The sequence below is a fragment of the Vipera ursinii genome (assembly GCF_947247035.1).
Source record: "Vipera ursinii genome assembly, chromosome: 3".
NCBI lineage: Eukaryota > Metazoa > Chordata > Lepidosauria > Squamata > Viperidae > Vipera > Vipera ursinii.
In genome coordinates, this window is record NC_139516.1 from 61,277,020 (window position 1) to 61,299,946 (window position 22,927).

Sequence of the window (22,927 nt, forward strand, 5' to 3'; positions counted from 1 at the left end):
CAGTGGAAATGAGAAGTTCCTGGAAAGGACAATGGACATAGTGAAGCCAGAAAAAGTGAACACATAGATCCGGGTGGGGTGGGGTGGGGACTCTGGCAGAGACAACAACTCACGTGATCAAAAAAGGCAAAAGGATTAGGAGGCATCCAGGGTAATTATGATTCTCCCTCTAGAAGATGGTTCACAACTACCTGAGCAAACCTTGTTACAGAACACTAGCGAAAACATATAGTCCCCCCATGGGACTTAAGCCAAGAGTCACCTTGAAAAAGAAGTGTCTAGTGATGGTGGGTGGTTCTCCACTGAGTTGAACTGGGCAGCTAGCTGCAATCCCAAATGATGAAATTCTTGTAATCAGTCTACCTCAATAAAACTTGCTAATGAGAACTCTGAGAAAGCATGTTTGGAAAAGAATCACCTTTAATTTAGGCAGCTGCCAAAGAACTTGACATAAGGCTTACAAAAGAGACCCACACCCACGCCTGAAAAACCAACAAAAATGAGCTATTTGGATATGTTAGCAATAAAGCCAAAGAGGTTGTAGGTCCATTGTGGGAAAAGGTTATGAATGGGTAATAGGTTAATGGCTGATCTCAGAACCCTTGCAGTAACCTTTGAGAGAAGGCAAGCAAGATTCCAGAAACTTGGAAGACAGAAAATATCATCCCCGCTTTCAAAAGGGGGAAGAAAGAGAACCTAAAAAAACTGTAGACCTATCAGCCTGAGACCTATAATGGGCAACTTCGACCATGGTATCCTACTGCGGCGTCTCAGGGGGTTGGGAGTGGGAGGCACTGTCTTGCGGTGGTTCTCCTCCTACCTCCTGGGCCGCTCACAGTCGGTGTTGACGGGAGGGCAGAGGTCCGCCCCGAGATCTCTCGTTTGCGGAGTCCCTCAGGGGTCGGTCCTCTCTCCCCTCCTGTTCAACATCTATATGAAACCGCTGGGCGAGCTCATTCGTGGTTTCGGGGTGGGGTATCATCAGTACGCTGATGATACCCAACTTTTTCTTTCCACCCCGAACCAACCCAGTGATACACTCGACGTGATGTCCCGTTGCCTGGAGGCGGTCTGGGTTTGGATGGGGAGAAACAGGCTTCGTCTCAATCCTGCCAAGACTGAGTGGCTGTGCATACCGGCATCTCGGGTTAACCAGGTTGTTCCATCACTAATGATGGGGGGTGAGGTGTTACCCCCCCGTCGATAGGGCTCGCAACTTGGGCGTCCTCTTGGATTCACGGCTCAATTTCGAAGACCATATAGGAGCCGTGACCAGGGGGGCTTTTGCCCAGCTTCGTCTGGTGCGCCAGTTGCGGCCCTATCTGGACCAAGATGCCCTACGCACAGTCACCCATGCGCTCATGACCTCCCGGCTAGACTACTGCATTGCTCTCTACATGGGGCTACCCTTGAGGACCACGCGGAGGCTTCAACTGGTGCAGAATGCAGCCGCGCGAGTTGTTATGGGAGTTTCCCGATACTCCCGTGTAACACCTCTTCTCCGTGAGCTGCATTGGCTTCCGGTTGCCCTCCGGGTGAAATTCAAGGTGCTGGTAATGACCTATAAAGCTCTGAATGGCTTGGGTCCGGATTATCTAAGGGAACACCTGTTCTGTACCAGCCTGCTACCGGCCTTGCAGAAAGGCAACCCCTGTACAAACGGCAGAGGCTGGAAAGCGTCTGAGGCTGGAAAACGTCTGCCAAGATTTATTACACAAACAAACAACAAAACATGAAACAAGATACCGGAACTTTGATCCTCAAACGGAGTGGTTGCTTTCAGCAACCAGCCCTTCCCCAAACACTCCCTTTATTAGAGTTCAGGGCGTGGCCTCCCTGTGCCTCCTTCCGAGGAGTCCCACAGCCTTTCTCTGCTTGCTTCTACTGGTCTGCCTCCTGCGTCGGGCGTCCTTGAACAGGGCCAGCTGTGGGTCCTCTTCATCTGCACTGTCAGGCTCGCGCAGCTGATTCTCCACCAAGCAAGAGGGGCCTGGCTGGGGGCTCTGCGAAGCCTCCAAGCCATCATCAGCAAGTTCGTCTTCAACACCCTCCTTCTCCCCCTCGTCTGAGTCATCCGAGTCATCCGACCCGGCTGCCGAACCCACAGGCTGACCCTGAATCACAACAACACCTGCTGCCGGCATCAACTTCCCATCGTCCTGTGCGCTCCCACAGGGAGGGCCTTCTCAGGGTGCCGACGGTTAAGGAGTGCCGGCGGGTGATCCCCAGGGGGAGGGCATTCTCTGTGGGCGCGCCTGCCCTTTGGAATGATTTATCGGTGGAACTTCGGACCGCCCCCGATCTGTGTACATTTCGCCGGGATCTGAAAACCTGGTTTTTTGATCTATCAGGCCTGGACTGAAGGGGTTTTAGCTTTTAGTATTGTTTTAATTGTTGGGCTTATGTAATTTAATCTATTTTAATTTATACTATTTTTATATTATATTTTATGCTGCCCTGTAAACCGCCCTGAGTCCTTCGGGAATAGGGCGGTATAAAAATTTAATTAAATAAAATAAATAAATAAATAAACTTCAGACTTGTCATCAACAGAATGCAAGGTAACTTAAAAATCTTGAACTTTGAGAACTTTGGCTTCTCATAAATCTCTCTGTAGAGAGCCAGTCTGATGTAGTAGTAAAGGGATCAGGTAGAAATCAGAAGACTGTGACATGCAAAGCCAGCTGGGTGACCATGAGCCAGTTGCGCTCTCTTAGCCATAGAAGAGCAGGCAAAGGCAAACCACTTCTGAAATTTTGTCAAGAAAACTACGTTTAAGTTCAAAAGAGGTTCAACTAGATCACAGGAGCCCTATCACAATAAATTTAAGAATGAATGTGCTAGAGTTTAGGCTTATTTGATTTCCAAGATTCTGTATACCAACCTCTTATTTACTTCACGATACACAATACAGTTAATAAGATTCATTGTAAATTTTTCTTTCTGGATTGTACTCCTCTGTTATAGGCTTGACACTCAGTAGTCAAGGCAAAAATAAGCACACATAAGCTTATTTATATATATATATAAATAGGGAGTCAGTTTGATTAATGGTTAAGGTGCCTAACAGAATTGTTGATATGAGGAAAATAGATAACCGAAGTATTAGGTATGTTTGCTGTTTCACGTTACACATTAAAAAAGTGAGAATAATAGTAATATGACCCTCCACAAATTGTAACAAGGAGATCACTTTGCAAGCTGCATGAAATTTAAGGCAGAGATACCAGGTTATTTAAAGAAACAGTCTGTGTCTCAAGAATCAGAAGGATCCACAGTAGCCAGTTCAAAGTTAAAAGTGATGCTATCCACAAGATAAGGAGTAGCTGCCCTTGGAACATTAGACTGCAAGAACTCAGGGCAGGATGCAAGACCATTGTTTCTAACCAGGGAGAGAGTCTAGAGGATGATGTTATATAGCCAGAGCTCCTGGCTTTATCTGATTAGTGGAATTAATGCCTTCTCCTTTCAAAGACCTGTCCAGAACTTCATTGCTGAGCTATGTTTAGCTGATGGTGCATTCTGGGGTTTGGCACTCTCCCAAGTTCAGCATCTAACTCTTAAGTTAGCAGCCAACTGTCTTGAGTCTGAATCAATTCTGAAAAGGGACTGACAACTACTGGCGATTCTCTTCAGTCTCAGATCAAGCCATAATAAATAGCATGTTTGTGAACCCTTGGATAAACATAGTACAATTAAAAGGATCCAGCACTGGCTTGTTGCGAACAAATCATGTCAGAGCCATCTTCTTTTCTTGGTAGAGTTACTAGATTAGATAGATCATAAAAAAGCGATTAATATGAGAGCATCTAACTGCAACTCAAGCAAAGCCTTTGATAAAGTTTCTCATGATGTTCTCCTTAATAAAATGGTAAAATACAGGCTAGATGATAGTCATAAAACAGACTCACAATTGGCTGAACGTACCCAAGAAAGCTTGTTAATGGATGCATGCCCTAGGCCCTTATACTGCACCCTCTGTCTTTCAACATTTAACAAGGTTCTTGGATGAGGGAATTGAGGAAAAAATTATCAAGTTTGCAGGAGACACAAAGCTGAAAGGGGGGTTAATTCTTTAGTGAAGAAAGAAATATTTTAAAAATCAAAACAGGCTTGTGCAATGGGCTGAACTGAAGAGAAATACAGTTATGCATCTGAATAGGAAAAATGTAAGGCATAAATATATCATGGAAGAAACCTGGCTTGTGAGTAGTACATGTGAAAGGGGTCTGGGTATTCTTGTCAACCACAAATTAAACATGATCTAGTAATATAATGCAACTGCTAGAAAGACAATGGCTATTTTAGTACGAATTAATAGGAATACACACTTCGGATCATGGGAAATAACTGTTCCAATTTACTCTGCCCTGACTGAATCGCACTTCAAATATTGTCTCCAGTTTGGGAAATCACAGTTCAAAAATGCAAACTGAATTCAAAAGAGGCCTACCAAAATAGTAAGGAGCCTAGAAATTAACCCCTATTAACCCACAAAAAGACCTAAAACAAGACGGATTGTGGGCCCAATTGGCAAAAGAAAGCTCAGGGCGATATAGGTTGGAAACATGCAGAAGAGGCCTTTATCCTGCAGTGGATAGACAATGGCTAAAATAATGATGCTGATAGTGATGATGATGAACAGTTAAAAGATCTGAAGACAGTTAGCTTAGAATAGAATAGAATAGAATAGAATATAGAATAGAATAGAATAGAATAGAATAGAATAGAATAGAATAGAATAGAATAGAATAGAATAGAATAGAATAGAATAGAATAATCTTTATTGTCATTTTTTACTGTGGGTACATTGGCACACATTAAAAATGAAATTCTGTTGCTTGCTCTCAAAAGTGTACACATACATAACACACATTTAAACATTCTATATACAACATATGTATAAACCTACACTCTTACATATAAATAACATAACTATTAATCACTGTCCATCATGAATACATAGCGAAAAGAGGAAGCTTTAGAGTTCACAAGCTTAATACTGTATAGAACAAAACTGTGACTGGATGTTCTGCTTCGGATACCATGAAGCCTCCTCCCAGAAGGTAACAAGGAAAACAGCTGGTGAAGAGTATTTATAGTATCCCAGACAATCTTGTGGACCCTGCTCAAGCAGTGCTTATATGCTATGTCCTGGATGGAAGGGAGACAATTGCCTATAATCTTTTCTGCCATCCTCACCACTCTCTGCACTGAGAGAAGTAAGGAAGGATAGCAGAAGCATTGTCACACAAAAGGGATGCACTTATTGTCAAATGTACCAGAAAGTAGAAATCAGAATCAATGGGTTACAACTACAAGTACATTGGTTCAGGCTACATGTCAGGAGAACTTTCCTGATTGCATGAAGTATCAGACGGGGAATATTATTGCCACATGAAGTGGTGAGTTCTTCACTGGAGAACTTCAAATAGAGGCTGGATAGTCATCTGTCACAGAGATGCTGTACATAGCAGCATTAAACAAGAACTAGACTAGATGAAATTGAAAACAGTACATACGCTTAAATATTTTATTATTTTATCATTTACCTGCACAATGGACTTATTTTAATCTTTTATAAATGGATGAATGTTGTTATCCTTTTCTATTTTCTCTTCTGAGGCACCTGCTTTCTATCTTTGTATTTTGACATTTACCAATACTGTATAACAAATGCAATAGTATTTACTGAACCCAAGCAATTATACTAGAAAAAACAAACAGCAGCTTAGAAAGATCTATTTTCATTATGTAAAGAATAACTTCCCCCCCAAAGTAACTACTCTCTAAAGCTTCAGTGCAAAATAGATATTTACAATGGATATTCCATATCAGTGAACACACTTAAAGAACAATGAAGGAAGAATAAAGTTAACAATTCTTGGATCTGTACTGCAGATATAAAAAAATGATTCATTATGTGGACAGATGAATGACTGGCTATCAAACAGAAGCTGAATGGAAGAACATCATATAAGTAAACTCTGTTCTATAGCAATGGACTATAGGTAATATGTATATAAAAGGAATGTTTTTACCCAGCTTTGTGAATAATGTTTTGTTCTGATATATAAATATTTTTTCCCTTTTATAGCTATTTGCATTGAGAAAGAGTCCAATTACAGGCACAAAAGGCAGTCTTATTCTGCAGCGTTCTATAAAAAAAATTCTGAAAGGACATTCTAAATAATTAAATAGCATAATTTATGCTCCAAAAAAATTACACAAGAGTGAAATTATCCTACGCCTATATTGACCTGAGTTGAGACTGACCCCAATTTGTTAGCCTTCTAGAAGAGTAAGAAAAACATGGTCTGGGGAATCTGGTAATGTTGGTGACTAAATGACTATGTAGGAAAATAAGTGAATTTTTCAGCATGATTTGATTTCTGTGGTTATTTGATGATTCTTATACTGTTTGGGGCCATTTCTAACCTTATAAGCCTCCCAGAAACATGGTAGTCAAATGGGGTAGGCATATAACAATGTAAGTAAGTAAATATGGGCAGTTAGAGAAAGAGGATATCGAACAGAAATATTAAGATAGGGAGAAACTGAAAAAGTAAAAAGATTATATAAAAATGATATTAAAAATCTCTTGGGAAGAGATCATCTGAAATATGATTGTGGGTGGTTTTGTTAAGAAAAAAAGTAGCTTGGATACTCATTTCTCCTTTGTCAGCATTCCCGGGGAACGGTGGGCAGGAATGACGAAACTTGCATGATGATGGAAGCAAAAGACTTATGAACTTGTATGCAACATCATGATACAGGTCCGCAAGGATCATGATGTCACAATGTGCATTTTATCACTTCGCACTTTATACCAGACACCTATGTTTTCCTTCTGGTAGAAAACATCTGAATAGGAAACGGACTTTGTTTTCAACAAAAAACATCAGAACTAGAGCTACTAGCTTCCCTTGCTTTACATCTTACACAGTTGTCAGTCTACAGTTGAATAAAAAGTTAAAATCACTTACTTCACGCTCTTCCTCCTGTTCTTTTCTAATCTGTTCCAAGCGAAACTGCTCTGCAATTTCTCTTTCTTGTGCTTCCCGCTGCAGAACAAGTGATAAATTAATAAGTCTGTTCAAACAGAATTTGTCATTTGCATGGCTTTCCATATTTGAATGGTTTGCATTTCTTCACAGACACGATGCTAATGATTCAGAAAAATATATACAAACCCTGTATCTGTTTCTCTCTACTGAAAATGACCCTTCTTTTAGACCCTAAAACTATTCAGACTTTTTAAAAAATAATAATAATGGGGAGTCTAATATTATTCCCACCATGCTGGAAACTCTGTGAAAATAACCATGAGCCTTGTAGGCAAGCCCTGCCTCTGAGAAAAGCATCCATTTCTGGCAACCTTTAGTAGATCAAAACAAGCATAATGGAAGTCAAAGCAGCATGATCAAAGCCATGGATGCTGCTGTACAAATTGCCAGAGTGAATTCTTTAAAATCTCTCTCTCTCTCTCCATCCTTTACCCGAGGGATAATACCCAATCAGGAAATCTTCTTAACTCAAGAATCTCACTTTGCACATAGATGTTTCCCCAGGGAACTTGGTCTCCCAAACAACGTATTTCAGAAAGCAAGATGGTTCATAGTTCTAATAGTCTGCATAGTTTTAAGATCCCAGTCCCGTGTTGTCACTGAACTGGAATCATGTAACTTGCCTTATTTTTACTCCAAGCATTAATCCAATTATCATTAAAATTTTAATAATATTAGATATGACTATAGTTACTTTTACTTTATTTCTTTTATTTCCACATATTTTTATATTCGAGTTCTTTCCCTGTTTGCATTATTGTGGCAGGACTGAATATTATTAGGCAGACTGAGAAAATCAACAGAAGGAGACCATTTTGGATATATGGTAAAGTCATAAAAGGTTGATTTATTTATTACTATGGTATTTTTATAGTGTTAAAGTGAAACCATTCATATCAAAGGTGATATCAAAGTAGGTATGTTCTGAGAATTTGGGAGACACGAAACATAAGGTTACTATGATAGACTGAAAGCAGCAGGTTGCAGTCATGTGTTTACTCAAAGAATAACATCTTTCTTTTTCTAGTAGAGTTATAATGATTGACTGAGAAAAGTAGTCCCAAAAGCAATTGCAGCCAAGCAACTTTTCTTCTTCTTGAAACAGGTCCTTTCCAGTAGGAACAACAGAACGTTATGAGATTTCTACAGTAGGAAAGTCACGTTTCTCAGAATGTCAATGTGATGGAGATCTTCTCTGCTCATCACAAGTATAGGAGGGCCTTGGTGGCTCTCTGAAAAGGATGAGGAAAGGGACCAGACCCTGGGATACCAGGGACAACACTGGTGACAAAACATGATCTGATTTGAATTAATAATTAACTAATCTATTTCTTAAGATTAGTCTTAAACATTGCATGCTTTGCAATGACTGACACATACTTTTGCTCTATCAGCTTCCAGAGAGATTCGGTAAGCTTCATCTTGTTCTCTCTTCACATTTTCTCGGGCCTCACGTTCATCCTGGGATAGGAAAAAGACAGCAAGATTAAAAAAAACTAGTTTGGTATTTCAAAATCAATATTCATCCAGGTGCAAATACCTGTTTTGGAACACCTGTCCTTTGTTTACAGTACACTAATATTTGGAGAACACAGGTTGAAAGAATGAACTGGATAGTCAGTGAAGTATAAGAAATTATTTTTCTGGGTATCTGATGCAGGTTTTAAAAGGATACATTAGATTATTTCACATTAGGGAACTTCTCTTCCTTGATTTGACACAACTACAATGAGCTATAGTCTTTTAGTTTGGTATTCACTAGTATACCTTTTTGACCTAAACAAAACTGGTTATCATCAAATCTTAGAGTTGGAATCTGGAAGTTCCCAACTAACTCCTACTAAGTGAACCATATCCATACTGTAATCAGCTAGAATATCCCTGACAGATGGCTGTCAGCCTTTGCTTAAATACCTCCAATAAAGAGAATCAATTATCCCAACAAGAAGAATGGCCAACAATGCTGCTTCCTCCCAAGCTCCTTTGGCTGTTGATAATTTGTCCCACTTTCTGCCATTGCTGCTATTTTCTTTCCTGGTAAATGCATTGCTTTGCTGCAATAATACCATAACATGCCCTGGCTCCCAGAATTGCTAAGTGAGATGGACAGCATATACTGTAAATGTACAGTAAATACAGGCATTGGGACTCTAAATTTATCCCTACTGGAGATAATATTGGCAGATAATTTTCTTTTTCAGGCCAACAATTCAACATTTCAGGAGTTCATCTAGATTTAATTCTTCCACTTTTGGCATTATTCTTTAGTAAAACAGATACAAAGGGATTTCAGGAATGTAAAAATATATTACGCACGGCTGCCTTGCTATAGCACGAAGATGTGAAATGACACTGCTGAATTCAATTTTAAGTTAACAGTTTCTTACTCAGATGTACCTTCTCATCAAGTTCATTGTTAGACAATGGAACATTATTTATCCAAGCCAGATTTAACTATATAAAATATTTGTACAGGTTTTTTTAATGGTATGTTTTAATTAAGATTAGTGTTGCACTGCAGTGCAAGCAATTTACAATGTAAGATTCATCAGTATACAACAAGATTAGAGACAAAATGGTGATACTCTTCTGTACATGCAAAAATAAATATTTGCATATCAGAAGAACAAGCTTTCCTTCCGACGTCCCTTAGTCCCTTGGAGCTTTAGTAAAGGACATACCTCTTCCACTGAGCCTTTACAGTAACAGAGTAAAGCCACCTCTAGGAAAGTTATGAAGCAGCGCTTTGCCTTCTCCATTTTATCAACTTCAGATGCCATGTAGATGGTCTTAATCCATTACAACTTTCAAAACTTTTGCTGTGTAATTGACCCATTTTTAAAAAATATATTCTTAGTAGAGCATATAAACATTGGGTAATCAGTACATAGCTGCAGCCTCCTCAAGTAACAACAGTTCATTTAGTGACCATTTAAAGTTACAACAGCACTGAAAAAAGTGACTTATGACTGTTACAGCATCCCCACATAAATGAAATTTGGTTGCTTGTCAACTGACTCATATTTATGATGGTTGCAGTGTCCCAGGGTCATATGATCACCTTTTATGTCTTTCTGGTAAGCGAAGTCAATGGGAAAGCCAGATTCACTTAACAACTGTGTTACTAACTTAATAACTGCAGTGATTCCCTTAACAACTGTTACAGGAAAGGTTGTAAAATGGGGTAAAATTCGTTTAACAAATGTTTTGCTTAGCAACAGAAATTTTGGGCTCAATTGTGGTTGTAAGACCGTCCCTACCTGTAGAACCCAAATTCTTCAAAAATTGCCTTTTTTATTTTGGTTATCTTCTCATTTCAAGCAAGCCATTCATGAATCCCAAATGCATCTGAGATGTAGTGACATGGGAAAAGTCCTTTGCTGTGGTCCTACTAGGTTTTGGAATTCCCAGTTGAGGACAGACCATTTGGCAACTTCATGCATTTCATCATCATCTGAAGACTTTATCACATCTAGCTTTTGGCCTACCAGATTTCAAAATGTGATTTCAAATTACACCATCTCTTGCTTTGTGAATAGATTTGCCTTCTTGTTTTTTTGCTTTAGTTGTTTCCTAGGGACTGGAAATACTGAGCACAATGCTAATAACTTTAATTTGGGTGTGAATGGGGAGATGTAATGCAGCAATATTTGATTGCAAAAGAGAAAACTTTTTAAAACTGAAACGACTACTCAGAAGGAAGATAAATGAGAAAAGAGGATCAAATCAACAATTGAGGGTTATTAAAATCTACAACAATAAAAGTCAAGCAGAGAAAAGTTTACATATATAGTATGTGCGTACGTGTGTATATATACCATAAAACATTGAGACACAAAATAAAATTGCATCTTAGTTCCTGGCAGCAGCCCTTCAGCTTTTTCTAGGAGGCAGACAATGTGGAGGTAGACAAGTCTCCAATAGGGGATGATTTGAGAGGGCCAAGCCCCATTTTGACCAAGAATCAATGCTTCCAGACTTTGGCCCCTGACCTTCCAAAAATGAAGGCCACAACCAGCTGGTTCCCCTGGTAGGATCAAAGGGTTCAGACTGACTCTAATGGGGAGGTGTGGTTCTAATGATAACAGGTGCCAATCCACAAATGGCTTTATAGATTTAAACCAGAATTTTAATATACGGTAAACTATTAAAGCCCTGCTTTTTTCATTGGGGAGAAACTTTCTCTTTAGAACAGTTACAGTATTTAGCTATAGTTGAAGTATTCTGAAAGACTAATATGAGGTTCTATACACAATAGCATAATCCATAGAGCAGGTTGAGATAATCCAACAGCATTTGAATTTGAATTAATTTGAATTCTGTATAGAAATGCTGTTCTTAGTTTACTTTTCAGGTTCAGAAAGATTGTTCTAGTGGAAAAGAAAAAGCAAGCTGAGTTTCAGGAACAAGGTGTTACTATCACATGTATATAATTGCCTTTCCGTAGGTTTAATTTTAAAACAAATTGGGCATAAACCTAGTCTTTAATGCTCTTCTAAGCCAACTAAATACTGCAAATATGAAAACAATTGTATTATCTATATGTTGACATTAACCAGGTTACACATTCCATAAAGTATGGGAGGACAATGTATGACTTATTAAATGTTGTTGAACAGCAACCTCCATCATTCATCTCCACTGTCATTTTAACTAGGACTGATGGCTGCTGCAGTTCAGCAATACTTGGAGAGCTGTATATTGCCCATTTCTGCCATAAGGCAAAGAAAGCACATTTTGAAATCTATATATTTTGTGTTTCCCAAAGGATAACAATGTTTCTACTGAGCCACACCTGAAGTTAAACACAGGGCTGGATGTTAATAAAGAGTACGTTAAAAAAAGATACTCAATTTGTCTAAACAAAATGCCATCATAGAAAATATTAATTTGATCCTCTAAGGTAACAATCTTGTACAATTTCTAAGTATATAAAATGTATATGCTTATAGAAGTATCTAGTAAAAGCTGCATGACTAAAACCCATAGCTTCTGATTTTTATATTTGATTATTCCAGAATTTAATTTGAAAACTTCAGAATTATGGTTTTTTAAAATTGTCTTAGCTTATTTTGTTCCAAAATGGTTGCATTCTCTCTGTTAACATGAAATATTTTTGTAAGGTATGTCATTATCATTTACAAGTCCCCTTCAGCTATGGTATTTCTTGATCCTGTGATTAATTTTGAACTTTGTACTAGTATTTGTTAATGTTAACTGTAACCAGAATACTGTAGATTACTTTTTCTGTATATTCTTATATTGCAGTATACTCTGAATAGGAAAGAGCTTTAAGATTTTTTACAGCGTGGTTTCCCTATGTGCCTCTTATAAAATTATTTTTGTAACTTAATATAACAAGTTCCTTTGAGAATTATTGAATTGTAGCAGTGGCATTTAATATATGACTATTTAATTTGATCTCTCTCTCACCCCCCTCTCTTTTTCTCTCGTCTCTCTCTCTCTCTCTCTCTCTCTCTATCTGTGTCTCTGTGTGTATAATTTATTTGTATTTTATATACTATATGTATTATGTATACTTTCAAGGCCAAAACATAAGGCATGAAAATGAATAACTTTTATTGAAGTGTCTGAAATGTCAGAAATATCTTCTGGCAAATTCAGAAAGGCGATGGGGATACTTACTACTAGATATGGATAAAATATATCTGTATCAATTTTTTATTAACTTGTTCTCTAAATAAAAAACATGTATATATGTGCCCGAGCACAGAAGTTTAATCACTTTCATACTTATCCAGATTTAAATGGTGAATGTGTGTGTGTGTGTGTGTGCGCGCGTGCGTGCGTGCGCGTGCATGTGTGTGTGTGTGCAAGTATTGGAGATTCAATCTTGAAATAGGTAATATAATAATCTCCAAATGTTTCAACTAGAATTCCCATATGCCTTGACATACTTAAGGGAACCATTAATAATATACTACATGTTTTATTGAATAATATATAATAATATTGACAGAAAACAGTATCAATAGTTCTTAAATATTTTTGTTACTGTTGTGAAAATTGAATGATGTAGAAACTGTGAATGCTCCAACACTGGAAGTTTTTAAGAAGAGACTGGACAGCCATTTGTCTGAAATGGTATAGGGTTTCCTGCCTGAGCAGGGGGTTGGACTAGATGACCTCCAAGGTCCCTTCCAACTTTACTATTATGATTATGAGTATTTTCCCCAGTGAATAAACCTGAACATCTCAAAATAAAGGCCCTTACCAAGATTTTCAGCCAAAAGAATGAAATATTAACTGAGGGGAGTTAAAGTGAATAGAAATTTTCAGCAAGGACTTGCAGAGGTTTTTTTTCCCCCAAGGAATGCAGGATATTTTTCATGAAACTTATCCTAAAGCCATAATGGTCAAATGTTGCATAACAGGAAAAACAAATACTGTCAAACCTTCTGTTAATTAACTTAAAAATGAGAACAAGTCAAGCCAGCTGTGTAACAGTCAATGCTTTTACAGTAATAAATTTTGACAGCAAAAATAAAAAGAATGCATTATCTAGATATCGCCAAATGGGTCCTGGCAGTACATAGGAACTCCACCCTGTATAAGCTTGTCAAAAAGTGTTACTGTAATCCATTGAGAAGTCTCCTCCTCGGGCAAGGAAGAAGAAGAAAAAAAAACGCAAAGGGAGGCTCAAAGCAGGTGTGTTGAATTGTTATACTATTATTTAATCAAGGATCTCTTCTCATTAGTTTTGTATTTGACAAATTCATGCTTTGTTCTTGCCCATCATGTGATGCTAGAGTCATCAATCAACAGTCTCATTAAAAGCCAAATGTAAACAGTGAGGTTGTAGAAATGTGTTTTTAATACTGTATGCTCCTCAGTCACAAAAGGCATAATACATGACTGCTATTTCTCTTGGCACTCTCTGCTAGATTTTACTCAGATGACTATCAATTTTTTAAAAAGAGAACATTAAAACTGGCTTCTCTATGGATATAAACAGTCATTGCCTCTAGCTAATATCCTCTCAAGGACCTAGCTCCTCAGGAAAACATTGTCGAACTATTAGACTAATGAAGTCCACAATTATTCTGCTTAAATGATGGCTACCATTGTAAAAAAATTCTGGGAAAATATGGTAACTAAACTGGAAAAAAAAACCTTACCAGTGCTTTATGACCGAAAGGTTCCATGGACAGGGGGCATTCTAATTTTCTGAAGTGAAAACAACAGTTTTTGAAAACTTAAAGACCATTCATTATGACAGCAGGTAACGTTCAAGTATTCTGAATTTTGGTCATCTGGATCCAAACTTTTGCAGACTTATTCTTCTGATGGGAGTAAATTTCTAGCGTTGTAGTAATAATTCTTTTAACATTCCCATCACCTCTATGACATTGCGAAAGGTTTAGTTATAACTCTTTTAAAATAAATGATGGTCTAATGAAATGTATGTCTTAGACCTCAAAAAAGCACATTTTAACAAACTGAAAGAATGACAAGTTGCATTCCACAGGAAGGGGTAATCTGTAGGAAAGAGGAATTCAAGATGTATGGGAATTTCACACACAGAGATACACACAGATGCACAAAATACGATTCTGATGAAGAGAAAAAAAGGAATAGCAGAAAAGAAGCTGCACAAACAATTTAGTGAGGATATGAAAACAAAGAAGGTGCAGGAAGTGTACAAAGAGATAGGCTGGAATTGTAGAGAAGGAATCAGGAAACCTTAAGACCAGAGCAAGTTAAGATTTATAAGGGATGCAATGAAACATAGAAAGGGCTTCTTTAGATTTCTTTAACTAAGACAATAAAAGAAAAATCAGTGTATCAGCTGCTCAGTGAAAGTGACAAAACGATAACAAAAAGATGTGTTCCACCAGGAAACTATGAAGAAGAGCATGAAGGGCAGGTGTAAGTGTGTGACTGATGGAGACAAAGCAATGGATGAGTTATTTACTTGAAGTGAATATGAATATAAGGGGCTAGATAACCTGACTCAAGGGTGAAAGAATTTTATTGATAGACTGGCCAAACTTTTATGTTATCTTTGAATAAATGCTTATTGATGACCTCGTTGCTAATCAATCTGATATTAATACTTGGGAAGATCTTAAAGGAAATCATAAAAAGATTTGCTCTGTTAGGTGTCTTGATAACAATGCAGTAATAATCACCACTGATTATTATGGCCAGCCTAATCTTACCTCTTTTCTAAAACAAACAAACAAACAAACAAACAAAAACAAATAACTTTCTTATATTTTGGGAAAGCCATAGACAAAATAATGGGACGCTGTGGCTCAGTGGGTTAGGATGCTGAGCTTGTCAATCAGAAGGTCGGCAGTTTGGCGGGTCAAATCCTGAGTGCCGCGTAACAGAGTGAGCGCCTGTTACTCGTCCCAGCTTCTGCCAACCTAGCAGTTCGAAAGCACGTAAAAATGCAAGTAGAAAAATAGGGACCACTATGGTGGGAAGGTAACAGCGTCCCGTGCGCCTTTGGCGTCTAGTCATGCTGGCCACATGACCACAGAGACGTCCTCGGACAAGCGCTGGCTCTTCGGCTTTGAAACGGAGATGAGCACTGGCCCCTAGATTTGGAAATGACTAGCACGCATGTGCGGGGGAACCTTTACCTTTTTTATAGACAAAATGCCATAGCAATTTAGTGGATCCCCAATTTAAAAACTATATTCAAAAAGTGGCTATCAATGGTTCTTCAGCATATTGCAGTGTCATATCGAGCCACTCAAAATTTCAGTTCCATTCTTCAGTACGAATTGGCTAAACAGATTGAAGGAATCTTTTACCAAATTTGCTGAATCCCAAAACTAACTGGCTTAGTTAATGTTCCAGAAGAAGAAATAAAATAATAAATGATCTTGAAAGACTAGAGAATTGTAATGAATGAAATTTAATACAGACAAGCGCATAGTTCTTTACTGAGGAAGCTAAAATGAAAATGCACAGATATTAGTTAGGGAATACTTGGCTGAGATATAACAGTTTATAGCTGCAGTTTCTTGGAATAGTAATTGACTGAAAAATGAACATTAATCAGCAATGTGACATGGCTACAAAAAACACAAATGCGATAAGCTGCATCAATATAAACATCATTTCCAAATCACAGCAGGTATTAAATCTACGTATGCAGCATTACCGAGTTTGTGTCCAGTTCTGTTTAGAAGTAACCAGTTTAGAGAAAGACAATAAGGAAGATTAGAGGACTAAAAACAATGTCATATGAAGATCAAAGAAGCTGTGGACATTTAGCTTTGAAAAGAGAAGATGAAGGAGGATATGACAGCATTCTTTAAATACCTGAAAGGATGTCACACAGAAAAAGGTCAAGACCTGTTCTCTATTGTCACAGAGTATGGGATGGGGAATGAAGGATTTAAATTACAGGAAGGCAGAATCTGAATTTAACATTCTCATCACAAGAGCAGTTCAACAGTGAAACAATTACCCAAATAGATGAGTTGGTGTGCTTCCCATTATCGCTTAAGCAGAAGATAAGACAACCATCTCTTGTGGATTCTTTAATTCAGATTTCTGTTCTGAGCAATGGTTACACTCAATGACCTAACTGGCCCAATTTAAAACTGTAATTCTCTAATTTGAGACAGAGCCAAGCAACACTTCTGAATCAAGCACATTAGATAGAAAGCTGTAGTTTTAAGCAGTAAGACTCAATGAATGCAATATTATTTTTGTGAAAAATATAGAATTCCAGTTGAGAATTGCTTAAGGCAGGATTCAACCTTCTTTTTTATTTGTTTTGTTATATGCAAGTCTCTTCATCACTCTATTCCCTTTCTATGCAGAATACAGAAGGGAAGGAATACTGACAAAATATTAAAGATATGAGTAAAAAAATACAAAATAAGTAAAAATACAAATACAGTTGCAAGAAAAAGTATGTGAACCCTTTGGGATTACGTGGAGTTTTGCATGAATTGGCCATAAAATGTGCTCTAAACGTCATGTAAGTCACAACAATAGAAAAACACAGTCTGCTTAAAATAATACTACACAAACATTAGCTGTTGTCATGTTTTAATTGAACATAACATGTAAACATTCACAGTGCAGGGTGGGAAAAGTATGTGAACCCCTAGCCTAATGACTTCTCCAAGAGCTAATTGGAGCCAGGAGTGAGCCATCAAAACCTCATCCTCACTGTAAAACATGGCGGAGGGAGCATCATGGTTTGGGGCTGCTTTGCTGCCTCAGGGCCTGGACGGATTGTTGTCATTGATGGGAAAATGAATTCCAGAGTTTATAGGACATTTTGCAGGAAAACGTACGACCATCTATCCGCCAACTGAAGCTCCGCAGAGGATGGGTGATGCAACAGGGCAATGACCCAAAGCATACAAGTAATTCAACAAAACAATGGCTTCAACAGAACAGAATACGCCTTCTGGAGTGGCCCAGTCAGAGTCTTGACCTCAACCCGATTGAAATGTTGTGGCATGACCTTAAGAGAGCGATTCACACCAGACATCCCAAGAATATTGCTACACTGAAACAGTTTTGTGAAGAGGAGTGGTCCAAAATTACTCCAGATGTTTGTGCAGGTCTGATCTGCAACTACAGGAAACGTTTGGTTGAGGTTATTGCTGCCAAAGGAGGGTCAACCAGTTATTAAGTCTAAAGGTTCACATACTTTTTCCACCCTGCACTGTGAATGTTTCCATCTTATGTTCAATTAAAACATGACAACAGCTAATGTTTGTGTAGTATTATTTTAAGCAGACTGTTTTTTTCTATTGTTGTGACTTACATGACGTTTCGAGCGCATTTTATGGCCAATTCATGCAAAACTCCACGTAATCCCAAAGGGTTCACATACTTTTTCTTGCAACTGTAAGTAAGATTCACCAACAACATTAATCATACATCACTGTATCTTTTACCCTTGCAAACTGTTCCTGGTTCCATCATGTTCATATACCACTTTATTTTAATTTTTAAATTTGTCACTTTTTTCCTTTTGAGAATCCCACTTACTACAAATATCAAGGGTGTCAAACTGCCAGCCCATGGGCTGGATGAGTCACAATGAAACCACGCCCACCCCATTGCCAGCAATGGGAAAAAAGTCATATGTCGTGAACGTCACATGACGTCGTGGGTTTGAAACCCCTGACGTATTTTTCTTGGTCTTCCTCTTCCTCTCTTGACTCATATACTCTTATTTAATATACTTGTTCCGTGATTTGATCATTTATTCTCTATATGACCTAATCACTTCTATGTTTTTCTTATTTACCAGATGCTCATCTTTGTAGCCAACCTATATTCATTCCTCACCTAATTCCACACACACCTAATTACTGTATTCCCATATAAAAAGAACGTGTCACAATTTATTTCCCTAGGAAGATGTCACAAGTAAATATGATATCTTTAATCAATCCATACTTGTAATATACATGATATCTATACCAAAATAATGCAAGTTGTCTATCAGTATTGAAATTAAATCAGTACTGAAATACTATTTAATTTTTACTCTGGGAAAAAACATTCATGTAAAAAAACAAAGTAGTAGTCAACTAGCTTTTTATAATCTGCATAATGTTGCATAGTATACTACAGTATGACATCCTAAGTTCTTAGAAAGAACTTGATGTGTATGAAGGCCAACACCAGATAAAGGCAGCAGCAATGCTTTCGTGTTTTTATGTGTATATAATAATAATATTGTTCCACGCCTTTTAATATAATATATTCAACTTGCATGTTGACAGATTCAAGCAATCTGGGCAGCTCCCAGCAGTTAAACAAAGAAATTACAACAAAACGTAAAAATTAAGATATATTCTATATTCTCCCTTGGTGAAGGCCTGGATGAAGAGCCAGGTCTTCATGGCTATTCTTCTAAATCAGGGCTTTTCAACCTTTTCACCCATTGTACCACTTTTAGAATATGGCAACATCCAAGTACCACCAGTCGCCTAGCAAGGTGTCAAAAACGTGACCAAAAAGAAAAAAGAAAAAGGAAAAAAGTGATGAAGTGCAGGTAGTCCTTGACTTACAAAAGTTCGCTTGGTGACTGTTAAAAGTTACAATGGCACTGAAAAATGTGCCCTCCAAGCAAGACACCTGCCCTGTCCGAGGTTTTCATTGTTGTAAGCATTTCTGTTGAGGATTGGCAGCAGGGGTGGGGTGGGGGTGTTTGGTTTTTATCCCCCCCCCATCTTCTGGGTGGTTGCAGCAGGTTTTGGTCACTTCACATGACCCTGGGGCACTGTGAACGTCATAAATATGAATCAGTTGCCAAGCATATGAATGTAAATCACAAGACCCTGGAGATGCTGCAACATTCCAGCTGATCGGCGCTTCTTCTGGGCTCAGCAGAAGTGCCAGGATCAGCGCCGAGCTGCAGCTGGAGCCTGGCACTGATCCTGGTGCTTCCGCTGAGCCCTGACAACCCCAAAGAAGCGCTGATCCTGGTGCTTCCGCTGAGCCCTGACAGCCCTGCAGCTCCAGCCATCTCTCGGTCAGGCTTGTGTGGTGCTGTCACCGGTTCAGCTCATTCCCCTCCCCCACTACCTTTCCAGGATGATCACGTACCACCTGCCAGGTGCCAATGTACCACAGGTGGTACCCGTACCACTGGTTGAAAAGCCCTGTTCTAAATAACAGCAGAGTGAGGGACATCAGGATATAGATGTTAATTTTTTAATCAATGGAACCCAGAGTGGACCCACCAGGCAGGATCAAATTGTCTGGCCAGATGTTAGAGGAAACAGGTGGTCCCTAAATTTGGGAAAAATTTATTTAACAACTATCATGCTTAGCAATAGAAAATTTGGGGTCAATTGTGATCGTAAGTTAAGGACTACTTATGCACACACACGGGGAGGGGTTTGTTGTTTGATTGCGTTAATTTTGTACAGATTTTCTTCTTAGTTTTGTATGGATATTATTTTCATTTTTCTTTTGAGGTTTTTATTTACTTTATGTTGATATGCTTCCCAGAGTCACAATTTGTAAGAGGGGCAGCCTATAATATTTTAAAATAAATTAAAAATAAAAACTTTCAAGATTACTCTTAAATTCTTCATAGGCCTTTTTAGAAATGAAAAAAAAATTGTGGATGGCTACGATTCCATGTTTTGTGCTGAAATATGCCTCTCCCTCTTGGCAAAGTGGCTGAGAGCATCTGGGGGATAAAGGTTAGGAAAATGATAGGGATTAATCTCATCACTTAGTCTTACGGTAAATGTAAGTTTTTAACTAGATACATATTCCACGGCTAACATTTTATTGTAATCTTTATGGCATAATCCAATTATACCATTAGCAGAGAGAGAGAGAGAGAGAAAGAGAGAGAGAGAGAGAGAGAGAGAGAGAGAGAGAGAGAGAGAGAGAGAGAGAGAGAGAGAGAGAGAGATTTTTGTTTCATCCAGTGATAAATTATAACTGCAGACAAAAGAAAGTACAGTCCTGTAGTCTAATAACTATTGTTAGATGATCTCATATTAAATATTAAATGTTATGCTGATGACTTGCCAATAGTTATTATGTTTGAAGATTTTTAAGTCTTCAAAAACAGAATCCCAAGATTTAAACTTTGTATCCTTTTGTGTGTGTGTATATGTGTGCGTGTCTTATACACCCCAAATATCTTTTGTTCCTCTAAAAGCTCTATGTCTTGCCTTAAAAAACATACTAAAACTCTCAGAAGAATTTTCTGTTTATCTTGTGGTTTATGATGACTTACTGTAGTTATTAAGAAAACAATAATAGAAACCGGAATCTGTATCCTGCTTGCTATTGTCACATTTTGAAAGAAAGTTCATGTAAATGCATTAAGACCTGTGCTAGAAAAAAATGCTATTTAAACAGGAGATGTTAGGAACAAGATTTACAAAAAGTGTTACATGTGAACCAGCACGCCACTAAAAAAATGTTTCACATGCCAACGCCTCTTCTTAAGTACACAGAGCACAGATTGGGCTGTTAGGCATTATATTTGTCATGTTATTTTACCTACGGTAGAGAATTATAGCTCTCTAATGACATTTAGAGAGGGAGAAAAACCTAATGCATTCATCAAAAATTCTAAATATGGAATTCAGTGAGAGACGGCATGCTTTTGTTAACTGTCAAGTATCTCTTATTGTATTTCCAGTGTAAATGAAATGGCTGATAGCTTGCCAAAGACTTGACAGACTAGTTGGCTGGTTGGAACTTCATGTTCAGGTTAACAGGGGTTGCAAAAAGCACCTGGATGTCATAATTCATGGCTGAATTGTGTACTATGTGAAAATAATAGCAATAGCAATCAGACTTATATACTGCTTCATAATGCTTTACAGCACTCTCTAAGTGGTTTACAGAATCAACCTATCACCCCCAATAATCTGGATCCTCATTTTACTGGCCTCGGAAGGATGGAAAGCTGAGTCAGCCTTGAGCCGATGAGGACTGAACTGCTGGCAGTGGGCAGAATTAGCCTGAAATACTGAATTCTAACCACTTTGCCATAAAAAGGTCTGCAATCATCCCATCCAGTAAGTTATACAGAAATAAGAAACAATAATACAGGTAGTCCTCAGCTTATCACCATAATTGAAGCCCAAAATTTTTGTTGCTAAACGAGACATTTGTTGAGTTTTGCTCCATTTTATGACTTTTCTTGCCACAGTTGCTAAGTCAATCACTGTAGTTGATATGTTAGTAATCTGATTAAGTGAATCTGTCTTCCCCATTGACTTTTGTTTGTCAGAAGGTCGCAAAAGGTGATCACAAGACCCTGAGACACAGCAAAGGTTCATATTTATAAACCAGTCGAAAAGAATCTGAATGTTGCTCATATGACTATGGAGATGCTGCAAAGGTCATAACTATGAAAAATGGTCATAAGTCGTATTTTTCAGTGCCATTGTAACTTTGAATGGTCACTAAACAAACTGCTATTAAGTCGAGGACTACCTGTATAAGATAAAAAATGTTATGTTATAAATTATTTCCCCCCCCACCCTTAAGTTTCTGGATTGGGTTAGAAAGATTTACTGATGTTGCTTTATAAACCTAATTCCAAGAGGTTAACATTTAGGTAGGGCCACCAATTATTTTTATCTACAGTAATTTTTATCTAACTATATATTATACTTGTTTCTGTTTTTGTCTGTATATGTTTGTAACTTGTTGAAAAACGGTAATAAAAATATTGAATTATCATATGTAACTAGTTTAATTGTGTAACGCTCATGGCTAAATTTTCTGAGAATGTAAAATAAAATTGATGTTCATTCTGTCAGATAGAAAATAGGCAGCATTGCTATATAAACAGATGACATATATTCCAATGATTATATAATGAAATACGACTTAGATGGATGAATAAGATGCTTAGTACATTACTGTCAATCAATGTTTCTACTGTACATCCAGGATAACAATAATCTTAAATAGGAACACACCTATTATTGCGAAATCCTAACTAAGTACTTCATTACTTGTAAATGTCACTCTCAATTAATAAAGTAACAGATAACCACTTCATTGTTGTGTATGTGGCTTTATTTGTATAATTGAAACACTTGCATTTTTGGTGAACCTTTATCATTTACTTGCTCATCATAGTCTGCATGAAATAAATCTCTACAGTAGTTACTTATTATTATAGTTAATCACAGAGTCACCAGATGTTTAGTGTATTCAGGATTTTTATCCACCTCCTGAGTCCTTCCCAAAGACCTGGGTTAATCAGATATGGAAGTTTATTGGTATTGAAGGTATTGTTGCTTCTAAGTAAAGCTGCCTTTTGCAACTGACTGATGGTGATTTTGTCAATTACGATGGTGTTTAAATGGTGCTCTGTTTGTTTTGGGATTGCACCCAAGGTGACAATTACTATT

At 37.9% G+C, this 22,927-nt stretch overlaps 1 protein-coding gene across 2 annotated transcripts in view; it reads right to left on the reverse strand.

Moving 5' to 3' along the window:
- FAF1 (Fas associated factor 1) overlaps positions 1 to 22,927 on the reverse strand; it is a 222,531-nt gene that overhangs the window by 25,539 nt on the left and 174,065 nt on the right. For both annotated transcript variants that reach the window (XM_083359601.1, XM_083359602.1), the window contains exons 16-17: positions 8,448 to 8,528; positions 6,987 to 7,064 (exon numbers count right to left, since the gene is read on the reverse strand). In XM_083359601.1, the coding sequence (XP_083215727.1) occupies positions 6,987 to 7,064; positions 8,448 to 8,528 (159 nt within the window). The remainder of the gene's footprint in view (positions 1 to 6,986; positions 7,065 to 8,447; positions 8,529 to 22,927) is intronic.